The sequence below is a fragment of the Manacus candei genome, unplaced genomic scaffold (assembly GCF_025592945.1).
Source record: "Manacus candei isolate 608988 ecotype Guabito, Panama unplaced genomic scaffold, ASM2559294v1 h1tg000048l, whole genome shotgun sequence".
Classification (NCBI taxonomy): domain Eukaryota; kingdom Metazoa; phylum Chordata; class Aves; order Passeriformes; family Pipridae; genus Manacus; species Manacus candei.
The window spans coordinates 7,024,406-7,041,518 of NW_026138096.1; the positions used below are offsets into that span (position 1 = coordinate 7,024,406).

General features: G+C 43.6%; 1 protein-coding gene across 1 annotated transcript; it reads right to left on the reverse strand.

The window, feature by feature from the left end:
* Positions 1–1,189: 1,189 nt before the first annotated feature.
* RNF4 (ring finger protein 4) lies at positions 1,190–15,929 on the reverse strand. The gene is made up of 8 exons (XM_051798664.1): positions 15,623–15,929; positions 10,604–10,767; positions 10,009–10,129; positions 9,189–9,268; positions 7,871–7,880; positions 6,511–6,676; positions 4,332–4,380; positions 1,190–3,986 (listed from the first exon to the last, which is right to left on the reverse strand). The coding sequence occupies exons 1-8, from the start codon at positions 15,765–15,767 to the stop codon at positions 3,837–3,839; spliced, it is 885 nt and encodes a 294-aa protein (XP_051654624.1). The 5' UTR covers positions 15,768–15,929; the 3' UTR covers positions 1,190–3,836.
* Positions 15,930–17,113: the final 1,184 nt, after the last annotated feature.

A 17,113-nucleotide genomic window follows, 5' to 3' on the forward strand; every position in this document is an offset into this window, starting at 1 on the left:
GCCTCTCCGTGCCTGCAAGCCCAGCCCTGGCACCAAGGCAGCTCTCCACTACCCCATCCTTCACCTTGTGCCTCCTCTGCCAGCTCGACAGCCACTTGCGTGGCTGCAAGTTGGTGAACTTCTTCATCTTCCACATCGTCCACGTCGGCGACTTCCTCTGCCGCTGAGGCCCCCGAGAGAGATGCTGCCTCCTGAGACAGAAGCTCTCCTGGGAGAAAGAGGGCACTCCAGCCCTCTGCCCACCTTAAATAGCCTCCTGGGCAGGGCGGGGCCCCGCACTGTCACAATGGCCTGTGTGCCCAAGGAGGCCCCGCATCACAAAGGGCCCGGCAATGCGCTGCTGTCACAATGGGCCATTTCCCGGCACCCCTAGGACAGCAGGGTAGGGGGCACACAACTGGCTGCAGCTGGCTGGAACTAGTCGGAACCGGCTGTGCCCGGCACAAGGCTCCCCCGCCTTCCCCTCACAGACGCTCCAGCCGGCCTGAGCCAACAGCTCCCGCACGGCCTCGGTGCCCGCGGCCTCCCCAGAGTTCAGCCCTGTCTGCATCCAGCAGCTGGCGGTGCCACCACCCTGGGCAGCCAGCCGTGGCCACGGCATGTCCCAGGGTCAGAGAGACAAGTTACTTGTGGGTAGAATTGCCTTGTTGAGAGTAAGAAAGGGCAAAAGTTAAGAAAGAAGAGAATGTATGAAAAGCCAAAAGGAGGGCCAAGAACTTCAGGGAAAGGGCATCTCTTTAGTTTGTTGGGAGAAGAACTCCAATGAGCTTTATCATGACTTGCAAAGCAGCAGGCGCCCGGCCCTCTCCTCTGCGTTCCTCCTCTCCCTCTCTCCAGCACGCTGCCTCCCATCTGACGACGACGTCTGCACGCAACAGGCAACGTGGGTTTGCCCAGCAGCTTCAGAGCAGGCAGATGGCCCAACAGCCTGCCACCCCTTCCAGTCAGCCCTCTCCGGCACCACCGGCCGGGATCCCCCCACTCACAGGCCCAGCCCTGCATGGCCACCCTGCCCCAGCCCACAGCAGGACTTTCCCCTCCCGTCCACACATCCCTCCCTCCGCCCCAGGCAGCGCCCTTCTCCTTCAGTCCACCCAACACACGCTGGCCCCAGCAACTAAAAGGCTTCGGTCTGCAGGAGGTTTTTCCCCGAAATTAAGGACTAGATCATGATGAAAAGAACAAGTCCTTATGATTGGTCAAACCAAGACTTTTATTTCCACCTGTTAAGAAAACCCTTTGCTTACCAGCAGAGTCCAACACAGATGGGCAGACAGACTCGAATACAATTAAATACAGGAAAAACTGAACTATATACAGCAAGACAGACATCTACATATTATAAAGAGTTTTTTCCTGTATCTATGAGTTCTTGCCAATGCAAAACATTACTGGAACTCAAGTATATTCAGATTTTTTTCTTTTTTCCCCTTAAAAAGAAAGCATGTAATGAATTTCCTATTTTTTTCCATTTACTGGCATAATATTAATTTTGAGATGCACAAAATTTGTGGCACTTCACAGGGTACACAAAAGCTAAAAATGTTTTGTCTTGTTATTTTATAGTTTATGATATCTAAATTTCAATTAAATCTATTTATGGAGACACTAACTGTAAAGTGTTATTTACATGGAGGGAGTTGTGCAAAGTCATTTAGGCTATGGCTAGTACACTGTGAAAGATGCATGGTTAAGGAACTCACCCTCATCCCCAGAAGTAATCCCTTAAATCCTCTTTTGATCGTTTTTCTCATGGAGCAGTCACCCAAGGAAAACTGGCCATAATTTAGTATTATTTGTTTCTTAAGCTACTTGGAGAAAGCTGTTCCTGTGACCCTTAAGGGTCTTGACTGTTTTAATGTTGGATTTTTTCTGTTCACACAGTTAATGCTTTAAGCATTGACTATCTGCTTTTTGGGACACAAATGCAGCTGTCACTGTCACCACACTACCCTAAGACAGCCGTAGTCCTTGCCTGTAGTTTCTATTACCAGTGGGAGCACACAGGAACTGAATGTGTGTAACTCTGTAGGAGTCACTGTACTGCCACAATGCAGAAACTGCATATTCCTGCTAACAGTGCTGAACCAAAGCTATTCCAAACCAGGGTGGGGAAGGTACTGCATTTCTTCAGACAGCCTTTACAGAACAAAACTCTGTATTACTATATCCAGAAACATCCATAAACATCCTCATTAAAAAAAAAAAAGAAAGAAATCAACTTTACTTTGGGTTGCAAACTTCAAGAAAGATCTTGAAACAGCTAATTACAAGAGCTGCTGTAATTAAAGACTTCCTACAGATCCCTAGGACAGGTTAGCAAAGACACATCCTACAGTTGTGCTGCACCAGGGCACAGAATGGTTCTTATAATGGTTTCCATAATCAACCAACTGCCAAAAGGTGTCCAAGGTAAATTCTGGACTTTTTCACAGATATGCCTACTGCAAATGTGGATCATAAAACACTGATTTTAATCATCTTGTCTACATAAACCTGTTTGTATCGGCTCATCTACATCAGCTTGCACATTTAGTAACAGACTTGAAGCATTTAGAACTGAGTTCTGGGGTGAAAAAAAAGTGACTTGATAACAGTACATAAACTGGTGTATTCCTGCCTTCTGAAATAGAGGAATTCTCTCTCTTAGGACATATACCTGCCTTCTCTTCTTTTTTAAAAATACACATTTAAAGAAAGCTGGGCAACCCTCAGGGCAAAGAGTGATTAAACTTGTCTCTCAAAAAGCTGTCAAGTTAACATTGCCAGCAAACACCTTCTAAAGCCTCCGCTTCCTAAATCCATGGCAGTACGGTTCTTTAATTTTCAATCCTATGCACCAGGCTACAACCAGTCAGGTATCAGTGTAACAACCAGAGAGAACAGCAAAGCAAACACACTCAAAGCATTAAACAGGGAACAGCTGACACAGTAAGAAGATCTGTAGGCAGTTTGGTATTCACCTGACAAGAGGACAGCATACAGTTTGCTTCTTATTCATCACTAGGAAGCCTAGAGAAGTCTGTATTCTCATTGGTTATTAGGAGAGAGTGTTACAGCACAGCAGTAAACCCAAGAGACCACCTCATCATGTTAGAAAATAAAGTCAGTGTTTGGATTCAAATACAGGAATTCTTGGCAGTTAAAACAATCAAAGAAGCATTTTCACATTGTACATGTTGCAACGTTTCTACGTATTTTAGATCTCACGGAGTTCATAAAAACATCTACATGTTCAAGCCTTCTGCTCAAAACACCTGACTGCCGGTCAACAGCAGGTTATTTTATTGCATAACCTTCATTGTCAATGTAAGCCTTGTTTATGAAAACACAAGCCATCACTACAGAACTTACTCTACTTGGGCAAAGACGACATGCAGGAAAGTAAGAGTTGTGAACTTCTTACAGGACAAAACCAAAAGTGTAATTAAATGATAAATTGCTAATCTGTCTTCTGAAAAGGAAACTATTTCGTATCTATATGTGATGGTGGGAATAATTTATAGAGTAAGAAAAAACAAAATATTCAGGCCCCCTCATTTTTTAGCATTAGAAAAAGTAGAAGAAAATTGATTAACTGCTTCCTTCCTGGTCCAGGCTGCTGGTCTAGTTTATAGACAGTCATTGATAAAACATTATAACAAGGAACATAAAAAGAAGCAGCTTGGACCATAAAAAAATGTTGTCTAAATACATACAAGTCGTTCTCCAAAAAAAAACCAAAACAATTTTATTTGGATTTGTGCACAACCTGTTGCTCTTTAAATCTTCAAAGCACTGAAAACATGACATTTTCCCCCAAAATCCATTGAGACTGTCCTGAGAAGTAAAAGTACTCATATATAAATGGGATGATATTGTCTGTGAGTGAGTTTCTTCCTGCAGGTTGGGCAAGAGTTGGCATTCCTAAGGGAATCACGGAGGCACTGACTGCAGAAGACATGGCCACATTTTGTTGACACAATCAGTCGTCCACTTTGCACAATCTGGAAGAAAGGAAACCACAAGAGGCACTGGAAGTAAAGAATTCAACTTTGCTGGTCTCCTGCCACCAGGCAAACAGGACTTGGATATCTGGAATTGTCTTTTACTCTTAGAATAATACGGAACTGAAAGATCTTTCAGTGCCATCCTGGCAAAAGTTTCTCCCTCTATCCATGCCACCAAGGAGTGACTTGGAGTGACAAGTTAGTATGAGCTTCAAAACAAGCTCTGTGCTTCAAGTCAGATCTCTGCAACATCCCAAACAGGCCAACTGAGTTGTGCAGCTCCCCCTCTGCCCCATTCTCCCCCCCACAAGACAGAAAGGATGACAGCATGTGGACTCTTACCTCTGAGTAGACATCCATGCAAATGGGACAGCTAACAGTACCAGACGGCCTTGTGGCAGAGAGAACAGAACAAGAAAGAACATGCAGCCGTTAATCTCACTGCATGTCGGGCACTCCCGACACACAAAACGTCCCGTCACCATCTGAGCACAGACCAGCCATGACACATTTCTTTTGAAGATCCCCATGTATCTTGAGCTCCCTCAGTTTGTGGCATGTAATGAGGAGTTTGGGTCTCCTTGTTCTAAGGGAAAGGTTTTCACTAGGGGGAAGATGCAGTCAGTCACCCTGCTCTAGCACTAGAAGGGACAGCAGTCTCTAGCACTGGGCACCATAGGTATGGCCATCAACAACATCAGTAAAGCTCTGTAACAAAAGCATCTGCCTGTGCCTTGGAAACAAGTCATTCTACAAAGGGAAGAGGCTGTCAGAAATTCAAATATCCCCTGTTCTAATTTAGCAACACACACATTCCAAGAACTTCTCCTTATAAAATGGAGGGCAGCAACAGATGAACATTGGGAGATACCAAAAAACAAATTTCCACTTCCAAGCAGGAAAGACCCACTCGGTGGCTGTTACCCAGCTGTGCTTACAGACGTCCCTGTGCTGCCTTCAGCCTCCAGGACAGTTCTATTGCACACACACTTGCCAAAGGGATACAGCTCAGCTGCCTAAGGAACATGTCCTAGCCCAACTGCTAAATATTATTCTCTATTAGAAAGAGTTTCCTGCTGCTTTTCTTTTGAAATCAATCTCTATTTTAAACTTTCAGACCTCTACCTTAAACACTTGGCTTTATGTCACGGCTCATGCTAAATCACAGTTTGTAATTTATTAATCATAGAGGAATAGAAAGCATAGAATAGCTTAAATTCAAGCAGGGGACCCTACTAACATCTACCCCTTGTTTAACCTACAAAATTTAACTCCACTAATTCTCCCATTTTTACTCCTCAAATTCTTTAGGCAGCAGCTATAATAGCACCTCAGTAACAAATCATAATTAATGATAATCTTCTTAGAAGGAAGAGGATTCCAACACTAGAGATGGCTCTGGCAGTCTCCAGCACCAGGGAGGACCCTTTTGTCAATGTTAAATGCTGCAGCAGTGAATTCTTTCAGCCTCACCTACACAGAGCAGGAAGGCACAGTCTTTAACAGAGAAGCCTGAGGCTGAAGAAACAAACTAATATTTTTCATATGATACAATTAGTGGGATTTGTTCTCTGAAATACTGAACAACCAAAATTTAAACATCTATAAATCCACCATCAAAATGCACTATGAGTTAGAATAGTATAGGCCCTTTCAATGGCATATTTATGATCTGACACCCAGAAGTTCCATACTCAAGTTCTCTCTCACATTGCCTTTCAGAAATCCAAAAGGCTCAAAGCACACCAGCTTGATTAAATCCTGTACTTTTCCCCCTCCAAAGAACCACTTTAAAAAAAGTTTATACAACAATTCTTATGTCCTTTGTGTTCCCTAGTCACAGAAAACCCAAGTTCTCTTAATTATTCTAACACATTACAGCAGGACTTTACTGTTTCTCTGCACAATGGGGTCTTTACTGCTGAAACAGCAAGATCCCTATCTCACATGCACACATACCAGGGCTCCATAACATCCATGGGACAGAACAAGAACTGGCCATAAGAGCACAACCTCCACAATGGCCTTGCAAGGATACCTTGGGGAGGATGGCTGCTGCTTGGAGAAAGGCAGCAAGTGGCACAGTGTGCAAAACAAGCAGGGAACACAGAAGCATTTTTACTGGAATTTGCCAGGCTGCTGCCTGCCAGCCTTGTGATTTCAAACCTCATCAACACCAACAAAAGTATTTCCATATCTAAAATAACTACTAGAGCTTTGTATAAAAAGCAAATGCGACACATTGTGAGCTATGGCCTGTGACTAATCCCCCTTCCTTGCCATATCCCCACACTCATCTTTAAGGCTGTATACAAAGCTGTACATCTGTCTTGGGCTGGCTTTTCATCCTGAAGTGGAAATGGTATCATTTGATCATCATGCAACACGGGATGTTGTACTCATTGAAAGAGGGAACTAAGTGAAGGCTTCAAAGACAAGTCAGGCGATGGCCACACAAGTCAGTGCTGTCTGTATCAAAAGAAGCACAGCTCAGTGTTTGGTAGGGCATGAGGATACGTACTTAGTGCTTTCAGTTTCCTCTTCCAGTGGTCCCAGTTCTCGAGACACTTTTTCGGTCACATACACATCATTGTCTCTTGTTTCATCTTCATCATCGCTGCTCAGTACACAGCTGTCCGACTGCCGCTGGCTTCTGAGTCTAAGATTTCTCCTTTGTCGTTGATTCTCTGCAATTTAATTTTTTAAGTTAGCTATACTATTATCTCTATCTGGAACTATCCTTGAAATGTGAGATTAGAAATAGTCTGTAAGGGTTCCTATTTTAAATGGACCATACTCAGCTGGGTTAAAAGCAACCTTAAACAAACTAGTTTCCTAAATATTAAGGCTGAACACGTCCAAATATTGTGAATATTTTGCTACATACTGACAGAAAACATTTGCACTCCTCCCCCTACAAACAGCTAAAATGCGACCTTAAAGATTCTCAGTGTCACGTGTTTCATGTAATTACACCACCTGTGAATCGATTTCCCCCATAAAAAGAAGATACCCCTCCCATCCCTGCTGACAGAAACTGCTACCGTCCTATGGTGAGGAACTGCAACAGTTGCTGTGTGATAGGGAAGGGAGAAGACTGAAGTCAATTATCTCTGCAACTCCAGTGTCCATGTAAAAATAATCAAGCATTAATCAATTAAAATGACATAAAGAGTCACAAAATTAAAGTCCCTTCCTGCCTAAGTGTTCAGCTACAACTTTTAATGTCAGTACTGTTCACTTGCTCTTGCTTCATTTAGAGCACAGAACAGATTACATTCTAGGTAAGCAGCTGACAACATACTAATGCATGTCCAATAATATAATCAGAACAAGGCTGACAGATATAAAGGATTAACTTTTTTAGACCTGTAACTATTTTAATATCTAAAGTAATAAAAAACCCAACTTGTTAATTAACACTTGTTAATACTACTCTCTACAAAATTTGAAGCATGTTAGAGTAGATAATGAAACTGAATACTATGACCACAAATCACTTTCTCCTTAAGCTTCTTCACTGCAATACAGGTTAAACAAATCTTTTGACATTTTCTTTTTATTCAAAGCTGATATTCCAGTGCTAATTAAAATTATGGTCAACTTGGGGCTTAAAGAAATTCTATTTTTGAAAAGTAAGAAGCAATTAAAACAGCTTTGATGTATTTTATTTCAGGTACTTTCTACAAGCTCTGATAGTGACTATGAAACACAGACTGGATTCATTCTCCTAAGACACCAGCTAGATGCTTTATCAATATCCTTTGCCTTTTTCTAAATGCATTTTCAACTCATGCTGCTCAAGCTCATTGGAAAAGGCAAACAAAAATAATAAGTCCATTTAAGACAATTCCATTACCAATTTTAAAATGTCCACTCACCTTCAACAATCTTGCATCAATACATATGGGAAAGAAGAGAAAACAAAATACAATTAGACTTTGTTGTGCACCCCTGGTACTACATACAAACACCAGTTAAGCAAAGCAGTTACAACAAAACAAGCTAAGAATGGTAGGCTATTGCTCTTGTTTTGACTAAGAATGTTAAAAGTATTATATTAACTGCTGCTCTAAACAACCAAGTGGATGCTGATGGTTCTGCTCCTGCTGCTCCAATGGGATAGAAATAAAGGCAGCTTATGAACCACCTGAGCCCCCTTCTCCCTGCTCCCCCATTTCAGTTCCATGATTTATGGTTTCAGGCTGGAGGTGATTCTTTCCCTCTTTCTCCCCAAACAGGCCGATTCAGCAGTGATGTCCATAAATGCTTCATATGAGAGCAGCTGCTAAAGGGAAAAAAAATAATCCCCAACCCACTGTTGTCTTCGGTGGAACTGGAGCAGGGGCAGTGCAATTGTGAAGTTTGAGGCCTTTCCTTTGCAAAGGCTAAGGAACAACCCCATCAAGAAGTACCCCCATGCTATTCCTGCTGCTTGTTTCTGATTTGCGTAGCAGCAGTGGCATCCCAAATCTGAGAGGATAAACCACACTACTGGTTGGATCAAAGCTTTCAAAACACCAGTAAAGGGGAAAAAAAGTAGATTTTTTAAGACTTGTTGGAGTAATGAGATCAACTGGTTTGCACCCAGTCAGCTAAAGTTGTGCTTGGCATCTCTGACAGGAGTACCTCAAACCAATGCAGCAGCTAAACACTTCATATAAGAATAAGTCAAAGACTTACTCTTCTCTCCCTTGGCTTTTTCTTTAAATCACTAGGGATATTTGAAAAAATTCTTCACCAAAAGGGTTGGCAAGCACTGGAAGAGGCTGCCTAGGACAGTGTTTGAGTCCCCATCTGTGGAAGTATTTTAAAGACATGGAGATGTCATGCTTAGGGACATGGTTTAGTTGTGGACTTGATGGTGCTGGGTGATTGGTGGGACTCAATCATCTTAAGAGTTTTTTTTCAACCTGAACAATTCTATGATTCTATCTTTGATATATCTAGAAAAGCTTCAACTATCTCTTTACGTTACACTACTCATGACTGATATATATTCATGTCGGGTTCTGGAGCAAAAAGTTATTTTATATTATCCTCACTACCTGCAAGTGCACCTCCAGAGCAGCTTCTGTAACACAGGGCTTCCATGCACTGACAAGTCAGTTTTGAACTTAAAGTCAGATTCTATGAGGGAGCACATGAGAAAACTCATTTGACTACAAGATTTAGACAAGTGTGCTGTTCACTACTTACCACAACAGAATCATTGTGAGTTAGATCAACGACCACAGGATCTGAAGATTCACATGTGAGATCTACTACTTCTTCACCAGCTGAAAAACAGAATGTTAGAATCAAGATCAGAGATTGCAGAGGAGTAAAATTGCCTGCCACTGTACAACAGGCCAAGGTTCAACCACATTCTGTCCATTTTATCTATAAGAATGTGTCCAACATTTCACTCAAGTTTTGCCCTCAGCAGTCCACACAGAGCATTACCTGCCCTGTCTTCTGCAAGCTGCAATGCAAGGGGAGCAGCAGTTGAGCTCCTCACACAGTTCTGTTGGATAATACAGCTTGTGGGAGGCACACAGCAACAGACAATTCATCTGACACAGCAGAATGCTCATCACACAGAAAAAAAATAATAACTTTAAAGTACTGTGCTGCACATGTTCCCTTCAAATGGGACACAACTAATGACAGAGCTTTTCTTATCTTTTTCAAACCTAGGAGTTCCCAAACTTAGTTTGCCACTCTCTGTAGTGGCAGCTGCAGTGACTCCCAGCTTGCCAGAGTAGACTTCCAGATGTTTGAGCAGCTTTTGAGGACCTTTCCTATGCAACTCATCCATCACAGAGGTAAATGTATCGTAGCTCAGTACTAAATCAAACCAGTTGTCAGTAGGCTTGTTATTTCGAGATGCCATACTAGGTGCTTCCATACTAGGTTTCCCTTCCTGTACAGTAAAGGGCCTAGGAACTAACATTTTCTAGGCTGAAACACACATTCAGTCGAACACCAAGCCTCCAGAAGCAGTTTCTGTCCTTACCAAGTTCAAAAGAAAGCTTACCGCTTTCTTCAAGTTCAATTGGCTCTGCTTCTGACGCCATTTCTGCAGTAGAAGCCGGGAGCCTGTTTCTTTTCCGAGCTTGCCTAGAATTAACTGCTCCTCCACGGCGCTTTCGTTGAGTCTAAGAGAGAACAGAGACTTAGCATTTTCTGTGTGAGCAATATTAACGTGGCCCTCGATTTTGCAACACCAACGAAAGCACACAAGGATACAGACAACAGTCCTGGAATGATTGGGGCATTCATTGCATGGTGGTATGAGTTATTCCTACCTGAATGCATGGCATCAATGAAAAGACATCACCCCAGATCTCTTACCAGTTGCCTCACCAAGAAAAAGCCTATCATGATGGTTTGGAAATGAGAAGACTAGTTCACAATTTATCAGGTTTTTGCTCACATTGCAAGCATTTCTGAACTATTGCTAAAACCTAAAGGGATTCAAAATCTTCATTACCACTGAACATAAAGTTACATGAAGATTTAATGTACTTATGTTCCTGTGTATTAGCTACAAGCTCTTAAAATAATTTTCAGAAGTGCCATGGAAAACATATTTCAAGAATCAGGATTGCATTGAGTAGTGAAATACTTACTGTGCTCATAGTGTTTCTTGATCTAAAACCACCAATCAAGAGGTACACACAACAAAAAAGTAATGGCAAGGAAGCTAAAACTATAAGTTCCTTGGATTCCTTTAAGTAGGTCACTGACAAAAAGTCCAGATTTTTCAGGGTCAGAGAACGATGTTCTTCCAAACCTATCAAAGAGAAGAGAGATTACCTATCTGCAATGCTTGTTCTCTTCAATACTCCTACTCCAAGACTCCCATTTCTGAGTCACCAGCTTCTGCCCAAAGCCAGAGGGGAGGGAAGCCCCAGAGTTCAGTATTTGAGCCTCAGACACCTGCAGCTGAGCCTGAAGCCTCAGTCATTGCTACCCATTAACTAAACACCAGAATAAGTGAATTTGACAGTAAACTAGAAGAATACTAAGGAATCCCAATGACATTGAACTGAAAAGCAACTGATTGACTCTCGAGGCAATGTCCGTGGGCAGCAATCACTGGGAATTGTGTCATAAGCAGCCATCTTCAGAGAACCAAAAACTCCAGATGAGCAGTTCTCCTCTCCAACCCACCTTCAGATCCCAGTAGCTGGGAGCCAAAGAGCTTGAGAGGAATCTAAAGCAAGTGGAGCAGAGAAATTTCAGTTTCCAAATACTTGCTGATGTGCAGGAGAACATGCACTCCCCACAGCTGCTCTGGTGCCTGCAGGTGTGTGTGCCCAGCTACCTGCCAAGGGGGAGAGGGGAAAAGCATAAAGGCAGCTCTGAGTAACTGCCAGGCTACTGAAGGGTCCATCTCAGAGCTCGGCTGTGGTACAGTTACCACAGACCCAACACACAATGAGGAGCTGTGGGAGGGCGTGAGGGGAGACAGTGGAGGGGCCAGGAAAAAACCAATTATGTTAAACAAGAATTGCTGAATTGTCTTCCTGAGCTGACTTTGATTTTCACTGCAAAGACATGCTGTTAGCCTACTCACAGATGAGGAAACACTGAGACCATGCAGTGGGATATGGGATGGAACAGCACCAGTAGTCAATCCTAACCTTGAATTAAAGGAAATCTGACTGATCTTTTTCATCTTCAACTTACTCTCTCTATTTCATAAATCACTTTCTTAAGAGACCTGTTAACACTGAACTGTAATATTTTAAAACAAAACTTGAAGAAATGCTTGAGAAAAATGCTTACACTAAATTTGTTACTTATTACTAAGCCCAGAGATACATTTATGTATAGTTTTAAGCAACACATCACTCAGCAATTTTCTCACATTTTTTCATTTTAAAACTGGCACAAAAGCCACAATTAAAGTCAACATGTCTTCCCCCTCTCCCCCCCAGCTGAATCATTTACTACATGCCAGACTTAATGCTCAGTGAGTCCACAGGGAGATTCTGGTCACAGTAGATCTCATTTTCAGAACTGTTGTGTGTAACATCCCCTCCTACTACGAACCTATTCAGTAACCAGTTCCCTTTAGGAATCTAAACTGACATGTACAGTTTTTCTGTCTCACCTGAAGACTAACGCTCAGAGAAAGCTGGGAACTGACTTTGTCTCTTGCTCCCCCAATGCAGGACTCACCTACACATTCCTTTCCACAACATTCTGTGTCCAGGTAGTGAGAGCTCTCTCTGAACATTTCACACTGTTCTTAAGGTCTAGATTTCATTTCACTTGTTAAGAAAGAAAGCTTTTCTGCCAACCTTACCAACATCCTTGGGAAGAGCCTATTTGACTCACTTTACTGAGTTTCTGGGACAGAGGACAAGAACTTTTAAAACAAGACCATGCCTAATGATGCACTCATACAAAAAAACCCAAACCCAAAAGAACAGCAGGACTGTTCTGTGAGCACATTTCCTTTGTGCTATAGGAGTTCCTAGTTCCACACAATTATTATTCATGAATTTGGAGGTTTTAGGAGACAAAGAGAAGAAGGAGGAGGACACAGCACAGGGGATGAGGGATGGGGGCAAGGGAGAGAATCATCCCTAAGCCTGGCACATGTGCTGTTTCAAACTAATTTCTGAAAGACAAGCTACCATCTTCATCAACCAGGCACAAATGAAATGAAAAATAACTTGGGCAAAGTAGTTTTCTGCACACAGCAAAAGAAACAATAGACAGCAACACATGAGGTACATTAGGAAGTTAGGACATTAGATTCTTTTAAAAGTTTTATTTCATCAAGAAAGTCAAGGATGTTTTCCTTGATTCTCCTCAGATATGGAATTGGAAAAAATATTTGGGATCTTAAAAAGCTGGGAAATGTTAGTTGGTACACACACCTGAGGATTACAAAGAAATTAACTTTATATAAGCTTATTTTTAATTACAGGTTCTTAGAACTGTTTTAAAACAGAACCTTTTGGAGCAACCTGATACACTGACAAAACTGCACTGATAAAAAAGAAGCTCATTGTATTCACCAGACAGCACAAGTTTGGATATAAAACACCCAAAAGGTTTTCCAAGACCTGGTGCTGTTAGGATTTAACACTAAATACAACCCAGTGCAATGGTTTGTTGACAAAGTATCTTTAGAAAGGGTTAAAAACATGGGAGGAACACCTGGGATGACTCCAAACAAAAACGTTGCACAGATTCTCTTTGGCCACAAGTGGCTTAAATGCCAAAGAAGAGCTAAAACAGAAGAAAAAATGAAGCCAACCAACAAACAAACTTATATTTTCAAAGTTATGGTGAAAAGAAAACCAAAGTAATACACAATAGAAGATCTGTTGTGCTAAGACCACCCTGCTCACTTTAAATATCCACTTACTTCTTTAACAAGATATCAAGGAACAGATTATTTACACAATTACTATGAAATGTCTCAGAGGATCTAGTATCAGACCTCAATGGCAACAGCAGACAGTCACTTTTTGTCTTAAATGACAGAGAGCATGATTGCTATTTAGATGGTTTAATTTTCAGAATCTTCCAACAGTAGGCTTTCTTTGTAATTAATGCAGAGAGTACATATGAGGCACAAACGTTCTACCTCCAATGGCTCAAATCTTAACTTCTTCAGGAGCTGCTTTGAAGAAGAAAGTTGAGAATTATACCCATAGGGAAGCTCATCACTGTAAAACCACCTCAAAATAAAGCACCATAGGCAGGCTCATCAGTATCAACACGACCCACCTCAGGAGAGTCATGTTTACAGAGCAAATCAGACTACTGGAATTTATTAAGACTGCAGAAGTAGCCTCATGATCCAGCAACATTTCTGTTTTGCAAGAACAAACCTCTTCTGTGGAACTACAGATTTCCACATGTTCTTGGCTTACTTGGGAAACTTCATTGAACATTAACTACCTGAACTGTAAGAATGCATACTGAAAATAAAGCAAAGTTTGCCTCCTTAAATACACCACAGACCGAGTCTAGCAATGCACAGGAGATACACCACAGGTCAAGTCCAGTAATGCACAGGAACAGAGGTAAACACATTGCACATTAAGAGATACACTCATCAGTAAGAATTCCTCACAATTTTCAAAACATCAGGACCACTCAATTTAATAACACAATCTGCTACACAGGACTGGAGAGGCCAAGTCAAATGATAAGGCCCACACACTCCTCTTCCAGCAGCCACCATGGAACCACCCAGCACCCAGACTCCCAAGAGTGGCTGATACAAAGAGTTATGCATCAACCTCCTTCCTCTCAACCCCTACACATCCAATGACTCACAGCTTCAGCTGGCCTTTTTTTTTCTTTTGTATGTGAAAACTTAGTAGATCAACTTAGGAAGCCAATAAATACTTTTAACTTTTACATACTTTTTATTGCACCACTGCAGGATGATAACAGCACCAGAAAAAGCCACTCCCCTTCCCCTTACAGGCAGAGCTCTGCACATGCAGTTATTGTTCCTATCATTTAGCTCTCCCAAGGGCTTAAGCAGTGTTGACCTCACAACAAACAGCATTTTAAAGACTATATCCACCAACTTTTCTCTGTACAGGTAGATACTTGAGAAAAATAAACCATTTAAAATAAGAATATTTACACCAGGAGTGGTAACTACCCCTATTCCTCATTTAAGTCTCCTGTTACATTTTTTCCTCCACAAGAAAATTAACACTTTCAATGAGTTCAAGTTGACCTAATTAAATATGTTTGAATTACCATTCAAAAATAACTGATTTTCTAGACAACATAAACTGAAAACTTTTTTGCACCACTCTGAAAACAAAGTCTTGGTCTCCCATGTCCTTAGCATGAATTGAGGCAAACTGTCTTAAGCAAGAAACAGACATTTTCCCTATGTCTGACTAACACAAACAAGACTTTAGTTCATAATCATCCTAAACACAACAAATACACTGAAGTACCTACTTGAAGGAAGCAATTATGTCAATCCAAAGGTTGGAAATGTGCAAGGCACAGCCGACAAAAGCAGTATACACTAAATATGTCAAAAGGTGTTATCCCATGCCTTTAAGACTTTGCTTCTTATTTCTACCCAAAATGTCTCTTTGTACTACTAACAACAGAAAACACAGTATCAAAGATGCAGCTGCATAACAGGATTTCCGTGGACAGAAGATGCACATGCCAATCACAAAGCGATAGTCTTAATGTTTATGGTTTTTATCACAGAGAACACTAATCTGATATTTTACGGTTACAAAGCTTCATATTCCTGTACTTCCAGTACCTGTAAAGATGTTCCCCTTTTCTCAGATGCCCTACAGCAACTTCAGTTGGAAACAGAAGTTGAATCTATTATGTGTTACCCAAATTAGGTCAAACACTCCCACACTACAAAAGCTCGGTGAGAGGCACTATAAACAGAGTAACAGGAGAGATAACCAGCCAACCAGAGATACACTAGTCTGCCTGCTCCAAGCAGCCAGTTACATCTACAGACAAGTATTGCATGTTCACGATCAGCCTAAGAAAAACAAAACATTAAAACACCCACAGAACAGAACACACCAAACCTTTCCATCAGTCAGATGTTCTATTCCAGAAACAGCAACGAAAGATGGACAATGGCCAGAAGAAAAGCTCCTCATTGCTCTTACCTGCACAAGTTTTTCTGAGAGGACACAGCTTACTTTCAACAGTCCCAAAAATCAGATACAAAGAAAGGAAAACAAAAACAGTTGAGTCTTTCCACATTCTGTAATCGAAGTGCAGAGGGGGAGCGCTGAGGCAGAAGAGAAACATTCCCCTCCCCTCCTCCTGTCATACCATACCGGGGGGGAGAGCGGCAACTTCACTCAGCTACATCCACTGAGCCCCTGCGGTTCCTCCGCGGGAGAGGAGACCCACCTTCCCAAGAACACAGGGCAGAGCCGGCGGGAGCCGCGCCGTGTCCGCACCTCGCCCTGCCGGGCAGGGCAGGGCAGGAGCGGTGGGGCCGCCCCGCGCCCCCCGGGCAGCGCCGCTCACGGCCCCGGAGCCCCCCGAGCCCGGGGGGGGAGCGGACCTGCCACGCGGCTCCCGGGCAGGGCCGCGCCCGGGACAGGGGCTCGGGCACCGTCCCCAGGCCGGAGCGGCGCCGGCCCAGCCCCGCGCACCGGCAGGAGCGGCCGCATCGCCCCCGCTCCCCCCGCTGCGGCCAGGAACGCCTGCTTCCCCTTCCCCTTCCTCTTCCTCTTCCTCTTCCCCTTCCTCTTTCCCTTTCCCCTCTCCCTTTTCCCTCCCCCTTTCCGCTCCCGTTCCCCCCTCACCTGCCGCCCGGGCTCTCTGGCGAGTGGGACGGGCCCGATACCACCACCGTCCCCCGGCCGAGCCCCCGGCCGAGCCCCCGGCCCGCCGCGCTCACCTCAGCGCCGGCCGGCAGCGCGCACGGCAGCGCCCGCCCCCTCCCGCCCGCCATTGGCGGAACTGCGGCCCCGCACCCTGCCGAGTGGTCGGCGCGCACGTCAATCAGGGAGGGTTGACCGGTGGCCCCGCCTCTCCTCCGGCCGCAGGGCATGCTGGGAGTTGTAGTTCCGCACGGGCGTGCGGCCTGTACGGGGCTGTCGGGGCCCTCTGTCCCTTGTCGCTGTCCCTCGAAAGCTCTCCTCAGTCCCCGTGTTAGTTCGGCCCTGATCGCGCTTTTGCTGTGTTCTGTGGTGCTGTTGTACCTGGAGGTAGGGTGTGTGTGATCTCTGGGGTGCCCCTCATCCCCCTTCCCCTCCCCCCCGCCAGTCTTCTGTAAACGTTTCACAGTCACAGAATCAGTGAGGTTGGAAAAGACCTCTGAAATCATCGAGTCCAGCCTGTGACCGAGCACCACCTTGTCAATGAGACCATGGCACTGAGTGCCTCGTCCAGTCTGTCCTTAAACACCTCCAGGCACAGTGCCTCCACCACCCTGGGCAGCCCATTCCAATGTCTAATCACCCCTTCTGTGAAGAAATTATTTTTGTCAGAGTGTTTCCAACACACTGAGCAAAATTTATCAGAGCCATCAACGTGGGAGATCGTTACCTGTTGCCCATGGCATAATTACTCCAGATCTAGTGTGTAACTCATTATAAACAATGGCAGAGGTGTTTCAACTCACCTCACCTCACCATCAAAAA